Source organism: Crinia signifera, chromosome 2 (assembly GCF_055691185.1).
Source record: "Crinia signifera chromosome 2, ASM5569118v1, whole genome shotgun sequence".
Taxonomy (NCBI): Eukaryota; Metazoa; Chordata; class Amphibia; order Anura; family Myobatrachidae; genus Crinia; species Crinia signifera.
Window position 1 is genome coordinate 276,820,323 of NC_139218.1, and position 26,045 is coordinate 276,846,367.

At 42.9% G+C, this 26,045-nt stretch overlaps 1 protein-coding gene across 1 annotated transcript; it reads left to right on the top strand.

The window, feature by feature from the left end:
* Positions 1–263: 263 nt before the first annotated feature.
* TNFSF13B (TNF superfamily member 13b) lies at positions 264–24,964 on the top strand. Its single transcript, XM_083170796.1, is given in 7 exon segments — positions 264–332; positions 424–777; positions 6,737–6,824; positions 7,201–7,266; positions 17,446–17,561; positions 19,292–19,442; positions 24,332–24,964. Coding segments are annotated over 7 exon segments (957 nt in total). The 3' UTR covers positions 24,445–24,964.
* The last annotated feature ends 1,081 nt before the right edge of the window (positions 24,965–26,045 follow it).

Below are 26,045 nucleotides of genomic sequence, written 5' to 3' on the forward strand. Positions count from 1 at the left end.
CAACAGGAGTTTTTTTTATCTACATACTGTATTCCTTTTAAAATGAAGGATGTTAGTTAACATGCAAAATACAAATATTGAGAAATGAGTACTAAAAAATGTATTTAAAATCAGGGAAAAACTCTATGCTAGAACTTTACAGATGAACAAATGAATAATGAAACCATAAATGTGGGATTCCTAAATTCATGTGTGGGCTTCCTCAAAGGCCATGTATCACTTCTTTTGTAAAAAAGAAGAAGTTACAATAGATTACATAAACAATGCAGATTACAGACATGAAACAGGAAATAGATGACAAAAAAGAAAGCATAACAATCTATACTAGTCATGTGAGTGGAATCCCACAGCATGTACTCTTTACTATGGATTACAGCAAATTCAAATTCTCCTTGTTCAGGATATGGATTAGCAGTGCCATAGACAAGCAATGAAACAGTACCACAAGCCAGAAACCACAGAATGGATTCAGAAATAACAGCAAGGAATTACTTTCCACCCACCATTGAGCGGAAAAAGATTTATTACTGTTATCACTACTGCTACCCAAAAGGAGTTTTGCTTGCTGCCTGCCTTCCTTTCACCGTCCTTCTTTTCTCATGTCTTACAGCTGCATTTGTTTATAATGTCATTGCTCTGAAAACAGAACTTGCAAACCTGCAAACTGAGCTGAGAACATACAGAAACCATGATAGACCAGCTCACACTTTAGTACTGGAAAACAACAGCAATAGAGCCAGGAGCCCGACCAACTCCATCTGGGCAGAGGACAAACAGGTCAGTTTGTGGAAGCTTTGCCTAATGTTTGAGCTATGCATAATATAGTCAGATCCAGAGTGGAGCTAATGAGAACAAGCAAGAAGACATAGGGGCTAATTCAGCATGGCTCTCTGATGTGAGAATTCGCAGAGGACTGCGAGGTGTAGGCCACCACCCAGACAGAAAGGGAAAATGTCCCTTGCTGAATTGAGAATGGAACACTAATCAGTAATGTCTGTGCAAATGTGAGTAGGGCTGATGGTTCCTCTAACCTATGACTGACACAGGTGGAAGTGGTCATCGCTGATGTCAGAGACCATCCTCAAAAACACCTGGGCATATCTGTGTTTTTCTGACACACCCAAAAAAATGGCAAATTTCCTCCGCAAAATGCCGCCTTACTGTCAGTTAAACTGCAAGAGGATTATGCTTACGGTCCCCTCGTGTATGTGCAATGCATAACGTAGACATGTGCAGCCGTTGCATAATTATTCGATTTGAAAATTCACCATTTAGCGATCCATGCTGAATTATCCCCATAGAAAGTAGAAAACACAAGAACTGGATCAAATCCACCCACTGAAAAGAAATGGGTAAGGACACAGTAGATAATATGGTGCTTATGTAGTCACCTTTGAAGCAGATAGTGCTTTATTCAATGATCGTGCATATATTATACTAGCAGTTGTTTCTGACTTGTTTGTTTTCTCTATTTATGCCTTTGTCTCCCTTTCTTTGTGTCTGCGCCTCTGCCTTGCACGTCCCTCAGTCTCTTTATTCTCCTCCTTTTTGTCTTTCACTTATTTTTACCTCTTAACCCACCAATCGTCTTCAAGTGCTATATTGCCAAAACCAGTCACTAGTGTCCACCACTGTGTAGAAGCACATACAGTATGTACTGACATTGGTTACGTACACAAACTATCAGTGACAGCCAGGGGCGGATTTAGGAGTGAGGGCGCCCGTAGGCACAACAATAATGGCCACCCCCCCTGCCTAATTGTATTGTTTATATTGATTATTTATAAGCCCTCATTTAATAGAATAAGTAAATAGGACAGATTACAGGGACAGTATCTGCATGCCCTATCCATGTACACTCTATACAAGATGGAATATGGAACAGTACAGTGGCTATTGTGCAGTTACTGGTACATTTCAGGCTGACAGCACCAACAGAAGCATCCAAGTGCCGCCCCCAAACATGTGCCGCCCCTAGGCACGTGCCTCATGTGCCTAATGGGAAATTTGGCACTGGTGACAGCAGGAATTGTCAGTAGTAGTGGCTACTGTATAGTGAAGTTGGGTGTGTCTGCGGAATATACGGCAGCAATGAAGAGTGTGTGTAATTGTCATTTAGGGGTAGATTTATTATAGCGGCGCCTATCGCGCCACTATAACAGTTCCTGCTTCGCCTCATTAGCGAGGCGAAGCAGGAGGGGACACCGACAAGATCTATTAAGATCTTGCCGCCGGAGTGGGGGAGCGCTAACTCCCCCCTCCGGTGATGTCCCTCCCGGCCGGCTCACTGCGCATGCGCGGGATCTCGCTAGTCTCGCGAGATCCCAGTGCAGCTCAGCGCCAGCAGCAGGGACAGAGCTGTCCCTGCTGTTAGGTATAGGGCATCGCCGCCTGCAGCTGGCGAAGTCGACAGCTGCAGGCGGTGGAACGGTCAGCGATGCTGCCCTTTCATAAATCTGGCAGGAGGCAGGGGCGCAGTGCAAAATATCGCCCCTGCGCTATGCCTCCTGCCCCACACCGCCGGCGTTAGAATAACATACCACACACAGTAATGCCCATTCATAGTACTATATACCACATTCCATAATGCCCAGTACACGTATTCCACCCACATCACTTTTATGAGCCTCCCATACATTCTGGGACTGTAGGCAAGTATAACACACAGTGTACATACAGAAAGCTGATACACATATAGCATGATGTACTATAGTATACACAGAGCCCCCTCCCTCACACACACACACACACACACACACACATAGTATACATATATAAAGCCCTTCTATACAGTATACATACAGACAGTGGATGAACACTCACTCAAACACACCTTTTTTACATAAAAATAAAAAGTAGCCAGCATCATTAAAGACCAACATAAAAACAACTTTTTACACCCCCCCCCCCAAAAAAAAAAAGTCATAGACTACCCATATACTGTAACAAACCTCTACAAACCCCCCCTGTTCCAGCATCTCCTGATAAGCAGCAGCCATGCAGCACATTCTAATCGCCAGGCAGGAAGTCCTCCAGCCCTCACCCAGCAAGCAGTGAATTGCCTGAGACAGGCTGAGAGGAGCTGTGCACTTCAGCTCCCCCTACAGGCAGCCATGGTCATCACTAAAAATTTAGTGTGTATCCTGCTGCAGGCTCTGCCGCATCTTTCACCAATCGTGCGGGGGGGGGGGGGGGGGGCGTCATTAGGAGGTGCCTGTGCACCCCTGGCACCCCCTGTGCGCACGCCTATGCTTACAATATTTACAAGGAATTGTTATATTCACAACAATAAATTCCATAATTAGTCAAAACTGATTGCAAGTTAGATTGAGTAAATTATCACTTGAAGCTCCCAATTAGCGGTCTGGGACTAACTAAAGAACAACAAGGAATAACAACTTAAGGTAGTGCAAACAGTAATATATTGCTTTATTATAAAATATAGTCAATTACCATCAATATGAAAAATACTTATTAAATATCAGTCATAAGCCATTTGGGGAGCGTTCATAATAGACAGTGGGATAGATGTACGAAGCAGTGATAAGGGAGGAGAAGAGAAAGTGCCTGGTACTTATCACCGGCCAATCAGCTCCTAACTGTCCCTTTTTAAGCCCAGCCAGTATTTTAACAGTCAGGAGCTAATTGGCCGGTGATAAAGTCCCAGCCACTTTATCACTTCTCCACCCTTATCATTGCTTCATACATCTACCCCACAATACTATATGTTGAATTACTCCAGTGATATGCAGCGTTAGTGACATTGATCCCCAACAGCAGTATATGATCATGAGCGCTAAGTTACGACCTCCAGGGCCAATCTTACCAATAAAACAGATCCTTCCAGTAGAGGATACAATAGACAATCCTTGCACTGCGGCAAAAATATGTGATGTCCACCCCTGGTTTGTATGAGTCTCAGTTATTAACCCTTTGCAGTCCAAATTTTCTGCAATTAAAAAATTCTGGTTTAAATTAATTGTAATTATTTTGTATTTATTATGGGTACTTGTGTAGTTTCACGGCGGCACTTCCCAGCGGATCGCATGCAAATCGTATGCAATTTGCATGCAGTATTTGCATATAATTTGATCTGCGATGTGATTTAGCACACCACCACTATCCACGTCAGCCCGAAGCGTGGCAAGCACAGTTCGCGTCCTCCCGACCTGTTCATACCCCCACTATCCACGTCGGCATGGAGTTGATTTTCTAAAGTGCGGCGAGAGCAGCGTAAAATGAGCTCAAAGCGTGGCAAGCGGATGCGGAATACACGTCCAGTAATCCGTGTGCGCTCACCATGCTTTGGGATCGTTTTACATGTCCCCTCGCGGGGCTCGCTTCGCTCGACACGCTTAGGGGTGACGTGAATAGTGGGGGTATGCTAAATAGCATCGCGTATCGAAACATATGCAAATCACATGCAATTTGCATACTATGCGATCCGCAGGGAAGTTCCACCGTGAAACTACATAAGTACCAAAAAAGATCTACATTGAATGGTGAACGATGTTAATGTTCTTATTTTAAAGTGGCTCACCACTGGATGTGCTAATAGCGCTAGGGCTGTTGAGCCTGATTAGATGTTGGACCTGAAAGGGTTAATACAGGAATCCCAGAGCTGTCAGCGGGTGTCCTGAATGTCGGACAGTGGGAGAGGTGTGACCTGCTCAACCTGGGGACTGGCGCCGCTGGCAGGGAAGTATCTTTGGTGGGCGAAGGAGGGAGCACTGGAGAATAAAGGAGGTCACTCTGATGAACAGAAGTCTCTCCAGGGCTGGCACATAGTCACAACAATTCAAAAAAAACATTTTTACAAATTGAAAACCACTTTGCTTTGGCACAAGGGGGTACATTTACTAAAGCTTCTAAAAATGATGATGTTGCCAATAACAGCCAATCAGATTCTATATTTTTTTAAGGATGCAATAGACAAATGATAGACGGGTATCTGATTGGTTGTTATAGGCAACATTGTCTCTTTTTATTTTAGAAGCTTTAGCAAATTTACTCCTAGGAGTCTGATTGATATTTCTCAAAGTAACAAAACAATAGGTTTAAGTGGATTACTGACTGAGTTAATGAATATAAATAGAATATTAGTGCTATTAGGGGTATTATATTAAAAGCTGCTGCCAGTCACTGATAATTAGGATTCCTTATTTGCCTAAATGTATTATTCAGTTGCTGGTACAGGGGCTCTGATCCAAATCAGTCCCTGCGGTCCGTAAAATGATATTGATTGAGGTCACTTTGGATCACAAGTGTGTGACCGCTGCCGTCCGGCAATCCTCGGCATATAGCGTGAATCATCTGATCGGCTGTAAGTGTCTGAGCTAGGCTAAGATGTAGCAGTGACTGCATGGTGAATAATGTAATAGGTGGGAGTAAGCATGGACAGATATGAGGTTGGAGAGGTTAGTGGGGCAGTAGGGATTCCGGGCTTTATATGTAAGGGTGTGGAGTTGAAACTTGATTCTGTAGTAGGTATGGCCATTGATTGATTTGAGAGATCATGGCACTACTGGGGACATGATATGTAACTGGCACTACTGAGGACATGATATGTAACTGGCACTACTGAGGACATGATATGTAACTGGCAATACTGGGGACATGATATGTAACTGGCACTACTGGGGACATGATATGTAACTGGCACTACTGGTGATATTATATAACTGGCACTACTAAGGACATGATATGTAAATGGCACTAAATATGTGCAAGGACATGATTGCTTGCCATTCAAATTCAGTGCCTGAGATAGTACACAAACTTTGTCTCATGTTTTCAAACCTTGTTTTATGCACAAATAAAATATATTTGTGTGTTTCATGTGTTTGATGTGTTTATACAACATAAATGCAACATAACTCAGGATACATCATTGAAATATAAATATATTCTGAAACACGGAATAATTCTTCTGATCCCGAGCATTTTGGATAAGGGATACTCAACTTGTACTGAGCAAATAGAGTTTAGCGCTACTCCCAGTGCAACCTGCAAAGCCCTGCTCTCTTCCTTGATTGGAATAACACCTCCAGCTGCTGCACCAATAGCCATTAAAAACCATTGAAGGTTTCCCATACCTCCCAACTGTCCCGTTTTTCACGGGACCGGCCCGTTTTTTTCACGATCACGACTAATTTGCATAGGTCACGCACCCTTTTTGGGTGCGCGTGTGGCTACGCTGTGCAAGTGTCCCTATTTCCGATCTGCAGAAGTTGGGAGGTATGGTTTCTTGCCAATAGAATTATCGATGGAGAAAACTGATGTTAGATCCATCAATTTACATTCCTATACTGAAGAGGATAAGTAGCCAGGAAAGGAGGTTGTATTACTAATACCATGATGTGACAAGGGGCCAGATGCCCTAAGCTTCAAAAGTGATAAACTGAAGAGTGATAATGTACATGAATTAATGTAGTTGTATGTACAGTATCCTTTTGCTGAACAGTTTCTCAGATAAACCACAAAACTGAGCCATCACAGCCCAGCAAAAGCTCAGCAGCATTGGTGGCTGTGACGGCTGTCACTGGGGGAGCATTGCCCCCGATCGGATCAACAACAGAGATCCAATCTGTGGTGGGGGCCCCTTTCAGAGAGGGGCACCCAGGGATACTTACCCCCAGAGCTTCCCACCCATTAATCTAGCTCTGAGTAACACTGTTGTAGGAAACTCAGTCCCAGGAAACCTAATTACTCCACTCAGTCTATTTTCTATTTTCAGAGAGAAAAATCACCAGACAGCTATAAGGAAGACATTGACGATCTACTTACAAAAAGTCGATCCCGAAGGTACACGTCTGAAGGAAAAGGTAAGCAAACACATACTGTTCTGTATGATTATTGGGGTTGGGAACTTTTATAAATAGGCCCCACTGTACTAAGATTTGGGAGGAGTTGCAGCTATCTGCCATTGGGCACTAAACAATGTATTTTACCTTCATGGGTCCAAAATAAAATATTTAGCTTTGGGGATAATTGATTCTATAAATGTGGGGCTGATAGGGCTTTCATTTGTTCATACTGGCAAACTTATTCTCGAATAAATTGAATACACAAAGATGGCGTCTTTGTGTTAATGAGACTCCCTATGTATATATTGCAAGCTTGTACTGTACTGATGTCAGGAATTATGTTTTACTGAATTCAATATTCTTATCAAGAATCCACTAATTATTTTGCTTTCAGTTCTCCATTCCTGCATGCAACTTATTGCAGACAGATCAAGAAAAGTTGAAAATAAAGGTTTGTAATGTTGGTTTTATTCTATTCAAAACAAGGTTTTCCTGGAAGACATGAAATTGGTGTTTCCAGTTACAATTAAAGCACTGTATTGACAGAGCTAGGTTCTAAGGGATATGCTTTCACTGACACATAGAAAGGGTTTGGCAGGATACAGTATGGGCCTGATTCAGACCTGTTTGCTAGGCTGCATATACTCGCAGCCTAGTGAACAGGTAAGCACTGCTCTCTAATGAGAGCGGCTCCATCTGTACGTCATGTTAACGTGAGTTACCATGGAATGACTCAGTTCTACTTTAAAAGAGATGGCATTTTTTTCTTCATGGCCAATCAGATGATGGGATTCCCAGTGCCAAATTTTCACCAGGGCACCATAATGCCTTCATCAATCAACCAGTCACAAACATTTTGCCATGAGGCTTGTGATTGCTTGCCAATCAGACAGGGAATCCTAGCTTTGATCATTACAATAATCTTTTTTTGCAAAATGAAATGTTGTTTCTGCGTTGCTCTGTAAAATTATGATATTGATGTCTCTACTTACCAACTGTAACGATCCGGGTATCACAACAAACTTATTTACCGTTCAGGTGCTTGAGAAGACTGACATGGTTTCCACTTGCGCCATGTCTGCGCTGACCGCACTGTATAGCATCTGCCATTGCCCGCTGCCGTGGACTCAGCGCTTGCACTTCACTCCCTGCCTGTCTCTCCCGAGGTTCAGCTTCAGCCTCCTGCGGCTTCAATGCCATCACCATTACAGTAGCTCAGACCATGTGCAAACAAACAAGGTTTCCCGCCTTTCCTAGACATGGGAGCAGCCATGTCTTTCCTGTCAAATGTTCCAGTCTCAGCCAATCCTGGCGATCTCTCAGTCTGGCTCAGTGCCCCGCCTTTCCACTTCCACTGCTTCCTATAAATAGGCTGGGTGAACTCAGAGCTGGGCCAGTGCTACTGATCTCATCCTGAGGTTATTACCTGTTGGTGAGTTCTGTCTCCAAGCTGTGTTGCAGGCTCTAGTCTCTGAGGATTCTACTCCTTCCAGTATGTGTCATCTCCTGCAAGCAGCTGCCTGGCTTCCAACATCGGTGCTCTGTCATCGTTCATCTCCAACATCAGTGCTCTGTCATCGTTCATCTCCAACATTTGTGCTCTGTCATCGTTCATCTCCAACATCGGTGCTCTGTCATCGTTCCTCTTCAACATAGGTGCTCTGTCATCTTTCCTCTTCAACATCAGTGCTCTGTCATCGTTCCACTTCAACATCGGTGCTCTGTCATCGTTCCGCTTCAACATCGGTGCTCTGTCATCGCTCCTCTGCAACATCGGTGCTCTGACATCATTCATCATCGTTCCTCTGCAACATCGGTGCTCTGACATCTTTCATTATCGCTCCTCTGCAACATCGGTGCTCTGACATCGTTCATCATCGCTCCTCTGCAACATCGGTGCTCTGACATCGTTCATCATCGCTCCTCTGCAACATCGGTGCTCTGACATTGTTCATCATTGCTCCTCTTCAATATCGGTGCTCTGACATCGTTCATCATCATCCCTCTTCAACAGTGGTGTGTTGTCATCACTCCTCCACACCGTCATTGTTTCCTTGTCACCATCGGTGCTCCGTCATCGAAACATCAACTTCATCGTTTGGGCTCTTCATCCTTCCACGTCACCATCGCTGTCATCCCATCACAGCTGATCACACAGGTACCTTCTACATCGATATCCCCCCAGCATCGATAAATCACATTGATTGCTGCCATCATCGATGTTGTATCAGTGACTCTCTGTGCTTTCCCGTGACTGTCTGAGAAGTGCCCATTACCTTCAACACCTTCATCCCGTGACCATCCTCCTTGGTATCCAGCTTCTCACATTGGTCAGTATCCTTTACCATTTGCATTGCATATTATTCTGTGGACTCCATCTGTGTTGTTACACAGCTCCTCATATATGTTCTGGACTCCATCAGTGCGTCAGCACTGCACCAGTTTCCTTTCATCCATATTATATGTTATTGGACTTCATCAGTGCATACACACTGCAACTAACTACCAATCACACTATTTTCATTTATGCTATGCAATTCTACCTGTGATCGTCTGTGATACCATTCTTCAAACTTAACAGTTGTTTATCTGTTATAGTCAATAAAGACTTTTTGCTGTTATCTCAAGTGGTCACGTCTGCTACTGTCTGAGGGTTCCTGGCATGCAACATACCCTCATCAAGGCTCCCAGGTTCCAGTATCAGTCAGCCCCAAAGCCTGTGGTTATTTCCATCCAAGATCTAACCACAGGTGTGACACCAACCATCTCAGAATGCCTAGTTGAGTCTTCAATTTTGGGGGCCTCTGCTGGATTCCCGAGACAATGGGCCAGCATCCTGTTTGCTTCCTGAGTGAAGTGGGCGGCCTATGGATGTAATGATGTTCTTCACTATAAGATGCTGTGTGGCCTTCTCCCTCTACCTTTGACATGGTTGCCCCATCAGGGAGTCTTGGTTTTGTAAATTGCCCAATTCCTCATGGTTTCTGTGTGAACTTCTATTCCTCCACAAATGCCACAATATTGCTTTATTCCCGACATTGCCTTTTAAGGTAATTTTTTTTTTTTTTTTCCTCCTTGTGTTCAAATAAGCGTAACTTTTTTAATTTTCCGGCTATATAGACACATGAGGGCTTTTTTTTTGCGGGACAAGTTGTACTTTCTAATGGTACCATTTACTATACCGTATAATATTCTGGGGAATCAGGAAATAATTCAATGTGGGGTAAAAAAAAAAAAAACGCAATTCCACAATTTTGCGCTGGTTACGTTTTTTTTGAAATTCATAGTTCGTTTAAAATGATGGGTTATCTTTATTCTATGGGTCGTTACGATTCCGGTAATACCAAACTTATATAGTTTTCGTTACATTTTACCACTAAAAAAAAAAATAGAAAATGTTACGGTTTTTCGAATTTGCGTCGCGTCGCCATGTTCTGCGGCTTATAACTTTTTTATTTTTCCACCTACGGACCTGGGTGAGGGCTCATTTTTTGCGGGCTGAAGTGTACTTTTTAATTAATACCATTATGGGATATGGGCGACTTTCTGATCTCTTTTAGCTATTTTTTTTTGGGTAGGCGATGCGACCAAAAAGCGTAGTTTTGGCGTTGGGGATTATTTTCCGTTTACGCCTTTAACCGTGCGGGATAACTAATGTTATATTTTAATAGATCGGACTTTTAGGAACGCGGCGATACCAAATATGTTTATTTTTTTTATTATTTATTTATTTTTATTTGGGAAATGGGGAAAGGGGGGTGATTTGAACTTTTAATATTTTATTATTTTTTTTTTATTTTTAAACTTTATTTTTTTTTTTTTTTTACTTTTACTACAAGGCCCCCTAGTGTACTTGACCACTAGGGGGCGCGATCGCCTGTACTAGGTTCAGCCATAGAGCTCTATGGCTGAACGTAGTGATTTTTTGCACTTCCTATTACATCCTGCCTGAGGCAGGATGTAATAGGTATGAATACACGGACAGCACAGGGGTCTACATTAGACCCCTGGCTACCATGGCAACCGATCGGCACCCTCCGATCGCGCTGCGGGGGGCCCCGATCGGCGCCGGAGGGGGGCGCCCCCCCTCCGATCAGCTATTTAAGCACTGCGGGCGCTTTGCCCGCGGCGCTTAAAGGGTTAAACGGCCGCGATCGGCGAACTCGCCGCTCGTGGCCGTGAGAGCAGGGACATGGCTGTAATATACAGCCATTACCTGCTCTCTATCAAGCCAGCTCACTCCGTGAGCTGGCTTGATTCACCCCCAACCGACATATGACGTAAATGTACGTCATATGTCGGGAAGGGGTTATAGTAAAGTGAAGGTGGAATACTGTTTTCAGCAATAATTCCTATGCCAGATTCCATACTTTATCTCATAAGTAGGCTATCATTGGGTCATTCCATATATATGAGTAACACTGTCTTATACTTGATACTGTATAATAAAAAATCTGTAGCCTGGTACTGTTTTCAACATTGGTGGACAAGTTAAATGATAACTCGTTCTCATAGGTTTTCCATGTCAACATTTTGCTTGAGTTGACCATTTGGCCATGTGGACTTAATGCATGTTGACCTTTTTCAACCTTCTGCCTGTTGATCTTTTGACCGTCGACCTAATGATCCATAACTATATATGGAACCTATGCACTTCAATTGAAGGGAGAGCAGCCCATATAAAATGTACAGACTCAACCCCAATAGGCGCAAATGCTTAAAACTGAATAAAAAGTTGGTGTGCTAAAATGGCGCTACCTTGAATGGCCATCAAGAGTGTGAGAAGGAATGAAAATAAAAGGAGATAATATGGGGGGTTATTCTAGTTCACTCTTTCTGACAAAATCCTTCTTAGATGGACAAAACCATGTGCACTGCAGGGGGGCAGATGTAACATGTGCAGAGAGAATTAGATTTGGGTGAGTTATTTTGTTTCTGTGCAGGGTAAATACTGGCTGCTTTGTTTTTACACTGCAATATAGATCTCACTTTGAAGTAAAATACCACCCAAATCTAATTCTCTCTGCACAAGTTACATCTGCCCCCCTGCAGTGCACATGGTTTTGTCCATCTAAGAAGGATTTTGTCAGAAAGAGTGAACTAGAATAACCCCAATGGTGACAATGATATATCACATGGGGCCTGATTCAGCAAGGCTCGCTATGCAGCGTACATACGCCCGCACCCCCCTGCCACTGAATCCCCTTGGTACCATGTGAGGGGATGTACGCGAACACATCCCCTAGCATGCAGCCAAAGGGGAAAGAGATCATTTGATGGTCGCCGAAAATCTAATGATTTTTATCTACTGCGGAAATAAAGTCAGTCTAAACTGGCATTTATTTCCATCGTAGTCCACCCAAGACGGAGCGGGCGCTGCAGCTGCCCAACACTGAGCAGGGAATGCCACGCCTGAGTTCCCAGGGGAACGCCCAGTATTTTCATAGTGATGTCCATAAAACGCTGGGTGTTCCCCTCCAGCCACCCCCTGCATGCCCCACTTCCTCCCCTACCCATGCGAACACCTCAGCGAATGTTATACTAGCCAAAGGCCTTTCACACGGGGGATCTGCACATGCGCAAATACAAACATGCGCAGACACCCCACCATCGGAACAGGGCCAAATTCAGTCTCTTCCATTTGTGACTGGATTACGCCCATTATTCACTGAGTACTGGGCAGTAATTATAAACACTGAGGGGTATATTTACTAAAGTGTGAGTTTTCAGAACTGTAGATGTTGCCCTTAGCAACAAATCAGATTCTATTTTTCATTTATCTAGCAACTTCTAGAAGATATTAGCCAAAATCTGAGCCTTTGTGTTATCACTGTATATATACACTGTATATACTGAACATTGTTTCAGATATGAGAAATAAGTGTTGGTACTCAAGAGGTATGCCGGGCCCCGGTAAATTTTTAAGGGCGTGGACTAATTACGGAGGAGTGGTCACCTCCCATAATTAGGCCACACCCCCAAATGGTATGGGGGGGGGGGTGAAAAAAACACTTTAAAGTCGAGGGGGGGGGGGGTGTTATTGTCGCCCACCCCCCTCAGCAGCAGCAGCACATACCTACAGCATGTAAGTGAGACGCTCATGCTAAGCCTGCTTTCAGCACAGCACATGCTGTAGGTGTGTGCTGCCTGGGAGGGATGAAGGGGAAAGGGTGGGGGGTGGACCAGGGCCCCCGATGGACCCCTCCAGCAAGCCTGGGTAATTAGTACCCGCCCCCCCTCTCTCGGTGGCCCTGTTGGTACTGTGTGATCAATGCTTAAAACAATAACATTTACTTCTGTAATGTATCATTGGCAATGAAAGGTAAATAAACCTACTGTAGGTACTTTATGGTTTAGTAAAATAATGTTACAAGGTTATTATTTTGAGTTTCATTTGTGCCCATTAAATAAAATATGTGCAATAATAAATTCAATTAAATATGTGTAGGATACATTATATTAAATTATTGTATTGCAATGCTTTATTGGATTATCTGTTATGCTGTTTTATGACTAATGTTTGTATGTGGTTGTTATTGTTTTCTTCCTTGTTTAATTTATCCATGCTAAATATTAAGTGGGGATTTTAGCAACCAATGCACGTAGGTTATAGCATTCTGTATAACACAGAAACTGCAGTAAAACAGCATGTACAGTATGAAGGGTGTGTATAAATGAGAACACAGACAGGTATTGTGTAGTTCTTGGTAATGGCTGACTGGCTTTTCAGATTTAAGGAACTAAATGCAAAAGAGAAAGTACAGTACACACTCATTTAGAAATAATTTAATCATATATAGCATTGTACATTGGATTATAATAAATCGCCAAAATGTTTCATAGTTTATAATGAAAGGAATAGGACATTATACAAATGTAACACTTTTGATTTATGAAAAATTTGGTTATGCAAACAGGGGAACATTAATAAGGGTTATATAGCCATGACTGGCAATGCCAATAGGCAAACCTAGGGTAAAACAGCTTACCAAAATGTATATTGTGCTGGATTTCTACCAGCAGCTATTTATTGAGGAATTGTCAGTTCCTAATTCAATAAACAACACAGGTTGACATAAATTGAAGGTCACTGAAGGTCAACATGGCTTAGGCCAATACCTGAAATAGGTTTACATGGATGTAAGGTCGACACAAGCATTAGGTCGACAATGGCTAGGTTGACCATCAAAAAGTCAATATGGTTTTTCACATTTTTTATCCCAAATGTCAACATGGTCGATATAGACACCGTATCGGTGCATTGTGTCCCCTCGCATGGCTCGCTGTGCTTGCCATGCTTCAGGCACACTATTCTATTCTCCCTCTATGCCCTAGTGGATGGTAGGAGATGAAATACTGCCTGTCAGCATATGTAGACTAAAAAAGTGACCTTTTGACTGTCATCCTAGCTTTGACCTTATGCGTGTGTTTACCTTCCATCTATACATAGTAGGTAAGGCTGAAAAAAGACTTGCGTCTATCTAGTTCAACCTGGTATAGATATCCATTGCTGATTTGGTAGGTTCTGGTATTTTACAGACAAATTATATTTCTTATTTGTACCCATGGATGTTTTTCTCCAGTAAATGTTTGTCCAACTTTGCCTTGAACGCTTTTATTGAGCCAGCCGTTACCACCTCTCTGGGAAGAGAGTTCCAGAGTTTGACTGTTCTGACCGTAAAGAAATTCTTTCTACTAGCTGAATGAAATCTTTTTTCTTCTAATCTATACTCATGCCCTCGCGTCCTAGATTCCTTTCTAGTAGAAAATAGGGTGTGTGACAGTTCCTTATATTGGCCCTTGATATACTTGTACATGTTGAGCATGTCCCCCCTTAAACGTCTCTTTTCTAATGTAAATAGTCCCAAATTGCTTAATCTCTCCCCGTAGCTTAAATTCTTCATTCCCCTAATAAGCTTTGTTGCTCGCCTTTGGACTTTTTCTAATTCTATGATGTCCTTTTTATAGTGTGGGGCCCAGAACTGTACTCCGTACTCTAGGTGAGGTCTCACCAATGCTTTATACAGTGGCATAATTACCCTTGAGTCCCTAGTTTCCATTCCCCTCTTAATCCATGCCAGAATTTTGTTGGCCTTTTTTGTAGCTACATTACAATGGGCACTACATCCTAGATTGCTATCTATTTGGACTCCTAGATCCTTTTCAAGTATGGAATTACCCAGTTCCTCTCCGCTAAGGTTGTAACTTGCACACTGGTTGTGTCTCCCAAGGTGCATAACCTTACATTTATCTACATTGAACCTCATCTTCCATTTTTTTGCCCACTCATCTAGAATTGCAAGATCATTTTGAAGTATGGTGACATCTTCTGGTGATTTGATGACTTTGCTAAGTTTTGTATCGTCCGCAAAGATGGATACATTGCTGAGTAATCCTATCCCAATATCGTTAATAAAAATGTTAAACAAAATGGGCCTCAAAACCGAACCCTGGGGCACTCCACTTAGTACCGGTATCATATCTGATACGGCACCATTCACAACCACTCTTTGTTCTCTATTACATAGCCAATTCCCTACCCATCTGAAGATATTTTCACCCAATCCTAGGTTCTCCATTTTATTAATCAATCTCTTGTGTGGGACAGTATCAAATGCTTTAGCGAAATCTAGGAAAATCACATCTACAGCATTTCCATTATCGAGGTTTTTGCTAACCTCTTCATAGAACCCTAGTAGATTAGTTTGGCATGAACGATTTTTCACGAACCCATGTTGGTTAGTACTGAGTAGACGGTGATGATCTAAATATTCCTGGATACCATCCCTTAAAAATCCTTCAAATAGTTTACCCACAATTGATGTTAAACTAACGGGTCTGTAATTAGCGGGATCTTCCTTTTTTCCTTTTTTGAATATTGGCACTACCTCTGCTATTCTCCAATCTTTTGGTACTATACCTGACGATAGTGACTTGCTAAAGATATAATGTAGGGGGGTAGCTAGTTCATCCCTTAATTCCATTAATACCCTCGGATGAATCCCATCTGGCCCTGGTGACTTATTTGTTTTGAGTTTGCTTAGCCTCAGTATTATTTCCTTCGGCGTGAAATCTACAATGAGATCTGGCTTATTTGTCCCGTTTGTGGTAAATGTTCGTTCCACAGTCTGCTCTCCCTTAGTAAATACTGATGAGAAGAACTCATTTAACAGTTTTGCTTTTCCCTTGTCCTCAGTAACACTTTTTCCACTAGTATCAGTTAGTGGGCCTATGTTTTCCTTAATTAAACGTTTACTATCTATGTATTTAAAAAACTTCTTTGGGTTGGTTTTGCTTTCAGTGGCTATGCACTCTTCATATAATATTTTAGCTGCTTTGATTACACCTTTACAAGTTTTGTTTGATTCTTTGTATTTTGCGAACGCCTCCTCATTCAAGTTATTTTTATAGAATTTAAAGGCTCTGGTTTTATTGTTGATAGCTGACCTTACTTCTTTGTCCAACCATGGTGGCTTTTTTTTGTTGAATTTACCTTTAGTTACTTTAGGAATGTATTCAATAGTTAGTGAATCAAGCACCTTTTTTAGAGTATCCCACATTTCCTCTGCATTTTTTCCCTCCATAACCGTTTCCCACCCAATTCCTGTTAGGGCTTCCCTGAATAATTCAAAGTTCGCTTTTCTGAAGTTTAGTATTTTTGCAGATCCTTTTTGATGTAATTTACTGAAGTTGATTTCCAGTGAAACCATATTGTGATCACTATTCCCTAATTGTTCAATTACTTTTGTGTTTGAAACCAAGTCTGTGTTATTTGTTAATACTAAGTCCAAGAGCGCCTCATCCCGAGTTGGAGTTTCTACCGACTGGAGTGTCAACGTTATTTCAGGTGTTGACCTCAGCAATGGTCGACAGTGGTCAACCCAATGTATGTCGACTTCATATGAGTTGACGCAACAACCGTATAGCCCAGGAAAGAGTTCTAATATAGTGGGTTCTTCTGGTTCACTCCTTCTTGCAAATCCCTTCTCAAATGGACAAAACCATGTGCACTGCAGGTGGGGTAGATGTTACTTGTGGAGAGAGAGTTAGATTTGGGTGGGGTTTTACTTCAAAGTGAGATCTATATTACAGTGTAAAAATAAAGCAGTCAGTATTTTCCATACACAGAAACAAAATAACTCACCTAAATCTAATTCTCTCTTCACATTTTACATCTGCCCCCCTGCAGGGCACATGGTTTTGTCTATTTAGGAAGGAATTTGCCAGAAGGAGTGAACCAGAATAACCCCCATAGTTTTAAGAATCCAATTACTAGAATTGTTCTTGTATTTAAGGGAAATAAGCTACAGTAGTTGTAAAAACAGGTGATGTTACATGGGGCTTGTACAGTACCTATTTATTTAAGTTTGCTGAAGTAGGTGCAATTGCACAAAAATTATCCTTACTGCAACCACTTTCACATTGTAAGTGATGCCATTTTCTCTTTGTTACAGCATAATCCCAATAGTATTACAAATGCAGAGTTCTTTCTTTACAATGCTCTCTCGTTCTGTGCTAAATCATGCATACATTACTTTTTCAATTTTTGCAGAGTTGCTGCTGTTAATTTTCTATAATATGTATAATGACTTTTAGTAAGTGTTGGTAATGTTATCATTTCTACTTTTTTTCACCCCAGATGACGACAATACCATAATTCCTTGGCTCCTCAGTTTTAAACAAGGGACTGCTTTTGATGAAAAACAAAATAAAATATTGATAAAAGAAAGTGGTTTATTTTTTGTTTACGGCCAGGTAAGATGTTTGAGCCCATAAAAATACATGTGCTGATTGTAGCTTCATTTTTAGAGATATTCTACAAAATCATAATGGTTCGTTTAAAAAAAAAATGACACATTTCCACAAATAAAATATAGTTATTAAGATACGTAAACTATTTTGCTCTGAGGCCCCACCAATAAAAATGATTACAGGACCGCAGAATGGTCGCCACACATGGGTAGTCAGCAGGCTACACATGCATGGCAACATTGTGAAGGCACAAAGAAGGAGTCTGAAGTAACAGGCAAATCAACCTATGGGGGTGATTCCTGTTTGTTCAGACAAGGCTGAATTGGGCCCGGTTCTGCTGGTAAGGGGTAAGAACACCTGTGCAAATGCCTTGGGTGTGTATCATGCTTGCCGAGGAGTTTGCACGGGTAAGGGAGCAGACAAGGGGAGGCATCAGGTGAATGCCCAGCTGGGCGTTCCCCTGGGAATGCAGATTGGGCCAATGACTGCTGGGGGAGGACAGCTGATGTCACATGGCGTCAGCTCCCGCTCCATCTTCAGCGATCAGCGGCGGAAATAAAAGTCAGATCAGATGAAGGGGAGAGAAATCATTTGATGGTCTGCAACATTCAAATGAATTCCCTCCCCTTTGGCCAAATGTGAGGGGCTGTGTTCTCGAACACAGTTCCTTGCATTTTACCAAGGGGATGTGGGTAGCATCGGCGGCTAGAGGGGGGGGGGGGGTGGTTTCAGTGCAGTTTTTGTTCCTTCACAACACTGAACCCGTTTTAACCCATAGAAAACAGTGGTTAAAAAAAAACTGGTCTGAAATGGGTAGGACCCTGCTTTATTACTGTTTAGAAATACCAGTTCATTAGAACCGGTAAATTCACTCTGCACCTTTCAGACTGCACAAATTACTGTTTTAAAATGGTAAAAAAACGGCAAAATAACGGGTAAAAAGTGCGGTCTGAAAGGGGCATAAATCTCTGGCTACTCCTAGCTTGCAATGAATGATGTCCAGTCAAAATCATTCGATGGTGAGCATCTGACAAAGTATATTTGTCAGTTTTGCTTGGCTGCAAATTCTACGCTAGGAGGACACATCCATTTGCACAGCAAACACATTCATTTGCAATAGCGGGCAGCCTCTACCTGGTTACTAGATGACTGGAAAAGACTTTAGGGTAAAAAATAATGGTTCCATTTGATTTACAGTGTCTAGATAGACAGTCAATAGGTCTACCCCAAAAGGTCAACATACAATAGGTCGGCAGGGTCAAAATGTCAACATGAAATGTCAACGTGAAAAAGGTAGACACATGAAAAAGTCAACATGAGTTTTTCATGATTTTTTCTTTTTAATTGGCATGTTCTTACTTTACCATCCATTTCAGCATAGGGGGAGATTATAATATAGCAAGCCATGCGAAGGTATGGGTTACACTAATTGGGGTTTCATGTTGACAGTTGTCGACAGAGACACCAAAAAGTGTGAAAAACATTCATTTTCATGTTGAAATTTTGACCCTATGGACCTTTTCAACGTCGATCTTTTGACCCTGTAGATCTATTGCATGCCAACCTTTTGGGGGTAGACCTACTAACTGTTGATTTAAAAATCCACACCCAAAAATAAAGGATGCCTTGCAACATCTGTAAAATAAAATATAATGTATTTTTTTCCCTTTATCAAATAACAGAAAATTTAGTTAATTGGCATTTCATATCGGTAATAAATATTATTGTTCCAGGTTTGGTATACAGACACAGTGTTTGCAATGGGCCATCTCATCCAACGGAAAAAAGCACAAGTGGTGGGAAATGATCCAGGCTTGGTTACTTTATTTAAGTGTATACAGAATATGCCACAGTCTGACCCAAATAACTCCTGTTTCACAGCTGGTAAGTGATACATTGATACAATACAGTGATACAATGAGATGAAGAGCAACCCAATGGAAAGTATTTAGCAGTACAATGTAAGACTATATACTGTACATTTTAGTCAGTAAATATACTGTAGAATGAACTTTATAAATAAAGCTAATGTCCACAGTTATCAAATAAAATATATACTGAATTATTACATGAAAACAAAGTTTTTTTTTTACCCATTTATATGTATTAATAATCTATCTACTTATGTAGGGAGAGTAGAGAGAGAAAGAGGGACAGGTGAGAGTTGTATCTCCTTACAGTTGTTTATATTGTGTCTAGGTCTGTTAGTTTGTTTGAAGAACAGTGCCATTAAATATATACTGTACATTTGTAATAAATACCAATGTGTGCTTCCAGGTAGTCAGGTGCAAAGCCAGATTAAGGCTCCAGGGGCCCTGGGTATTTAAGACAAAGGGGCCCCTAAAGACTAAATAACCACACACACATAGTATACATTCTTCCCAACACACACTACATACATACATATATACACAAACACACACAAAGCATACATACACACAGCATATAATAAATATAAATATATATATATATATATATATATATATATATATATATATACATACATACTCCTTGTATGCCGGCACTCCCAGACAGCTTGATCCGGTGCTTTCAAATATACTTTGATACAGACTCCATAGATAGAGGCACACGGACACCAGTCAAAGTTTCAAAACAGTGTATTGGACATAGCACTATCAAGCGCTTTCTGGGTCGCCGCCCCGTCTTCAGGATAACAGTCCTGCACAAACAAGTGACCAGGGAAGTGACCAGCAAGAGGGAGAAGACGCTGAGGCATCCGTCTTCTCCCTCTCGCTGAGGCAATCAGTGTCCTGCTGAGCCTGAGACACTGACTGCATCAGCTCAATAACTATGTGCCCCCCCATCCAGCGCCCGGGGCCCATGACTCCCTGGCATCAGGGCCGGCCACTGGAGGGTGGCAGTTTGGTGCTGGTCCCCCCCGCACCGCATCACCCAGCAAGCTGCCCCCTCCCTGGGGAGTGTCGGGTCACGGCGACCCACACCACCCGCCAAGCCCCCCCCCCCCCCCGGAGCCCCCCCCCCTGGAACATCACGGCGCCGGACACCCCCCCTCCCCGGCCAGCGACGCATCGCACGCCAAGCCCCACCCCCGGAATGTCACGGCGCCGTACGCCGCATTACTGGACCCGGCAGGCAGCCCCCCTGGAGTGGGTAAGTGATTGAGCACCCCCTCACCACCTGGGGCGCTCCGGTGCCTAGCACCAGCCCTGCCTGGCATACATACACAACCCACATACATACATACAAATAAAGCATGCAATACACACAAAGCATACATACATAACCCATATACATACAAAGCATACATACAATACATATAAAACACACACACATCATACAGCACTTACCAAGAGAGGAAGACAGGAGAAGATCCCTCAGTGATGGAGGCTATGTGAGCGGAGCTGCAGCTGCAGGGGCTGCACGTTCTCCCTAGCTCCCCATGCTGCTGTGCCTGTGTTCCATACTTACTGCACAGAGCATTGCTGGCTCCAGAGCTCTCCGCATCATGCTGCTCGGGGGGTCCCTCAGAGATGTCGTGTCTGCAAAACTTGCTGACTAGAGAAATTGCTGCTTCGAGGCGGCACTCCAATTAAATCAGTCTGAGTCGGCAGACTTTATTCTGCTGATTTAGGGGGGTATTCAATTCCCACCACTATTTCCGACAGCCGGGGCTCACCAGACCCTCCCTGCTGGCGAGCGCCGGCGGACAGGGGCTACACTGAACTGGGATGCGCGTGCGTCTCACACTAACGTGCGTCCCAGTCTCTCGGCGCGGGCTCTGTCGCCAGGGGGCGCGTGAGCGTCTCGTGCTCCATCTGTAGTGGCGGGCGCCTATTAAATGCTGTTGTTTCCTACAGCATTGAAGAGGTAGATCGACAGAACGGACCCGACTTTAAATCCACAATTTACGGCCGATTTCGCGCACATACCCTTTTCACCGATCGGCAGGAAGAGAGAGAGAGAGAGAAAGAGAGAGAGAGAGAGAGAGAGAGAGAGGCAGAGTGTTTAGTTTATTGCAATATATAGTTTTATCTTTTTTTTTTTTTCATGCTATCAGGTCGATTTTAAACTATAGTCATGTATAGTCTTCAGAGAAGATGTCATGTTAGAGTCTATCTATAAAAGGCACAGAAACATTATTTAAAGTTATCTTTTCATCAGTAAGTATTCTATAAAGTTTAATTACTTTTACACTTTATTTCCTTTAAATAACCTCTGAAATCTCTATGAAATTATAAAAAGGTTGCAAAATTCTCTAATACAGTATATGTACTTATTTCAGATAAACTACAGTACATGGGGTGCACATACTGTAAGGCAAATATAACTGAATTGATTTTGAGTGGAGCATTTGAAATAAAATTGGTACAATTACATGAACATTTCCTTAATTATTTAATCTTAATTTGATTCAAATGCTAATAAGGATTAATTTGGGGTCCATATGCTGAAATATGTTTACTATCTATTATTTGTATGGTGCTACAAGGATCCACAATGTACAGAGGGCCTGATTCAGACCTGTTTGCTAGGATATATATATATATATATATATATATATATAGATATTTGTATACGGCCCGGCACTCCCACTCAGCAATGCAGCAACCTTGGTGCCTTCAGGATCAGAGATGCAATGAAGTAAGAACAGACAGCGGCACTCACGGGATTTTCCAAAATCTTGTATTAAACGTGACCAAAAACCAACGTTTCGGGGCCTAGCCCCTTTGTCAAGGTGTAGGTAGAACAAACGTGCAAACAATGCAAACAAACTTATATAAGTGCATGGAAAGGTCTTACCGATTACCGGAACCCTGAGACGCCGGGAGGCAGTGGCCGGAAGTGCGTTACCAGGATGTGACGTCACTGATGGTGCGTGTGTAGTTCCTATCAGTACCAGGCTGGAGCGCAAGCTCCCCCTGGTTGCCAAGGTGACATTAGCGTCTCTCCCAGGCTGTCACTGGGTCTCCGCCAATCGGGGACTGTGAATACATAACAAAGTATTGTGAGTGATATACAAAACATACAGCGTGTCATATGCTATATTAAAAGTCATTAAACAATGCTAAACAATGCTAAACCTTAATGTTCATGAGGGACATCGGTCAGACCTGCTGACCTATGTGTATATACGTGTACTGCGTACTTCATTATATATATATATATATATATATATATTGGCAAGGAATATATAAAGGCAATGAGCATGTAGTCCCGTGGCAATGGACATGTAACTCCCTGGCAATGAACACGTAACTCACTGGTAACAAGCAGTGAATAAGAAACCCTTGGCAAAGAGGATTTAGGTAAAAAAAAAGTATAATAAATGTATGGGGGACAGATTTTTTTCTGGCAATGGGGCACAAAATTTCTGCTACATAAACGAATACAGAAAACAGGAAACAGTGACTTCTGCACGGTACGCTGTATGCATTTTTGAGCCATCCTTCTGAAGGCAGCTAGCAAAAGTGCATTTGGGGGCATAACGCTGGTGTTTTATTGGCGTTCCCCTGAAAACGCCGTTGTTCCCCAGCTGATATGATCAATGGCCTCCTTCTCGCCATGGCCTTCGCAGCGCCAAAATGAGTCCTGGCTCACTCAGCGCTGTGAGCAGGGGGAGAATTATTCGATGGTGAATGATTTCCCCCCTGTGTGCACGACTGCGTATCTGTTCGCGGCCGCGCACAGGGGCAGGGAAGTGAACGGGGGGGGGGGGGGGGTGTTCAGTGGGGCGGCGGCGGCAACCTGCTTGCTAGGATCCAAACACTCTCAGTCCAGTGGGCAGGTCTGAATCAGCCCCTTGGTGCCATCCAAGATGGTTTAAGTAAGAGAAGGAGAAGAACTGTTAGGAGTAATCAGTTATGACTCCTATCTGTGTTGCCTGTCATGGGTTATTTCTGCCTGTTTTGGGGAATTTACTCCCTGGTGGCCTCCAGTGGTCAGCCTGTGCTATTTCTGCCTAGTCATTTGTGCATTTAGTATGCACAAATGTGTTTCATCAACAGGCTGGCCTGAATGGTGCACAGCTGTCCTAATCACCTGAGGCCTTCTTAAGGCATCCTCACCTGCTTTGCCCAGCCAGTTATAGTCTCACAGTCTGAGATCATAGTCCTGTGCTGTGTGCATGCTTGTCAGTCATAGCTCCTTGTTCCAGCTCGCCTGTTTGTGGAAGTGTTTGGTCTCCTGGTCCTAGCTGTGCCTGATCTTCAGAGTCTGTCCTGGTTCCCGGATATCCTGCTTGTCAGTCCTGTCTGTCCTGTACCTTCAGGTTCTCCCAGCGTTCTCCAGTCTGCCTGCAGCTAAGGGGTTACCCTGCTGTATCCTCTGTTGAGCTTATTATATTTCTTTATTGGTCACCCCTGTGCATTGTTGCGCCCACACTGTGTGTTATCCCATCCTAATCACCAGTGTGTCCTATTTCATTTGTGTGTCATCACTTGAGTATAGTCCCCTTGCTATCTTCCGGCCTTGACGGACGCGTTGTCAAGACATAAGACCTGACTGCAACAGTCTGGGCAGACCTAATTCGCTCTTACAGCCGGGGTGGTTAAAGGTGAAGACTCGCTCTGCACGCGTCCGCCAACCCCGGGCTGAGGCAATGGAGTCAGGGGTTGGTGGGGATACTCCAAGAGCCCTAACAAGAACATGAGTGAAGAGGGCCCTGCTCCTGAGAGCTTACATTCTAAAGGGGGTGGTTTTATGATATGCTGTATGTGTGGCTGGCTACAGTATTCTGTATTGCAATGTTGCTATAGTAACTATTCATTTCATGTACTTTTCTTTTTTTGTAGGAATTGCAAAACTAGAAGAAGGTGATGAACTCCAACTTATAATACCACGTAGCAAAGCTAATATATCTTTGAGTGGAGATGGGACTTTCTTTGGGGCAATTAAACTTTTTTGAAATGGACCAAAAAAAAAAACAACCAACAACATAGATTTTATTCCCAAACATTGCAACATGATCACAACCTAGCAAGGAGCGAAACCTAAAACAGGAAATAAGCAGCATAATGTCCTGTCAACTACCAGAAAAGTTGGTTATTTTAAGAGATCCAGCAACAGCAGAAATGACCGGTACAGACTTTGTCATATATTCAATTGATGTTGAATCTGCTGTCTTGCCAAAAAGACGTCAGTTTTCAAATAGAATAGGTCGTAAGGGGTTCTGCTATCTTTTTTTTTTTGATTGGTTGGTCGGAATCTTCCAATCTGTCGAAAACCAGGTGGATTAGCTGCATAACTGCAAATCCACCTGCTCTTGATGGACACAACAGCCAAAACAAAAGGCAGGGAGGATGGCGCTGGGTGAGCAGCAGCTTGCACAGCACCGTCCTCCCGTCCGCTGCCTCCCGCATCCTCCCGGGCAGCTCGCCATCGCCTCCCACAGCTGCGACCATAGACCATGTCAGATCCAGTCTGTCAAAAGACATCAATTCAATATACCCCATTTATTGGAATAATGATGCCTTTTGTGTAGTTGACTCTACTTGGAATGATTAAATCATTGTAAGTTTGAATAAAATTCTTAAAAAAAACTAGATATTTCAAATAAATTTTTACTGCTAGTGATTTAGCAATACAAAATAATAAAAATCTATGTTCCATGTATGAGTAATTTCATAATTACTACACTATTTATTTGTAATTTGTGTCCAATTTTTTTTTTTTATGGTATTTACCAGATTAATTACTGCAGTACATTTGTGGGAAATAGGGGGCTATTCAGATCTAATTGCAAAGCAAATGGACAAAACCATGCTGCGCTGCAGGTGAGGTAGATGTAACGTGTTGAGAAAGTTATATTTGGTTGAGTTATTTTCTTTCTGTGCAGGTTAATGACTGGCTGCTTTATTCATAAGGCGCCCATACACTGCTGCGATGTTTCGCAGCAGTGTACGGTCACCCGATACCCTGCGAGCCGCCCGGGACCTTCCCGGCAGCAGGGATCCATCACAATTTGTTGCGATGGATCACGTGTCCCTGCTTCCTGCCCGTCTCGCCGCCAGGGAGGTCACAGGACGGGTGGTCGGATGGCCAGCAGGTCCGACCACCTGCTCAGTTCCGATTCGCACGATACCTTGCATCGGACCCGACGGCATGTCAGGGACAGCCAATTTGGTCTGATTTAACGTCTGAATTCACAATCATCTGAAATCAGACCAAATCGGCTCAGCCTTTACACTGCCATTTAGATTTCAGTTCATGTGACCCATGGTAACCCATGGTGCCCCCAAGCAGGCATCACCACGCCTACATCTGCAGGGAAACTATAAAACGCTAAAACACTGGGCATTCCCCTGCCTAATCCCTTCACTCATACTGTGAAGCCAGTGTGAAACTGGGGTTTGCGCCCTTCGGGAGGTGAACTTATTCATCCCGTAATGAATGAGGGCCAGGTTCTCTAAGCTTCAAAAGTGATAAAATGGAGAGTGATAAACAGCCAGCCAATCAGCTGCCTCCTGCCATGTCACAGACTGTATTTGAAATATGTCAGGCAGGAGC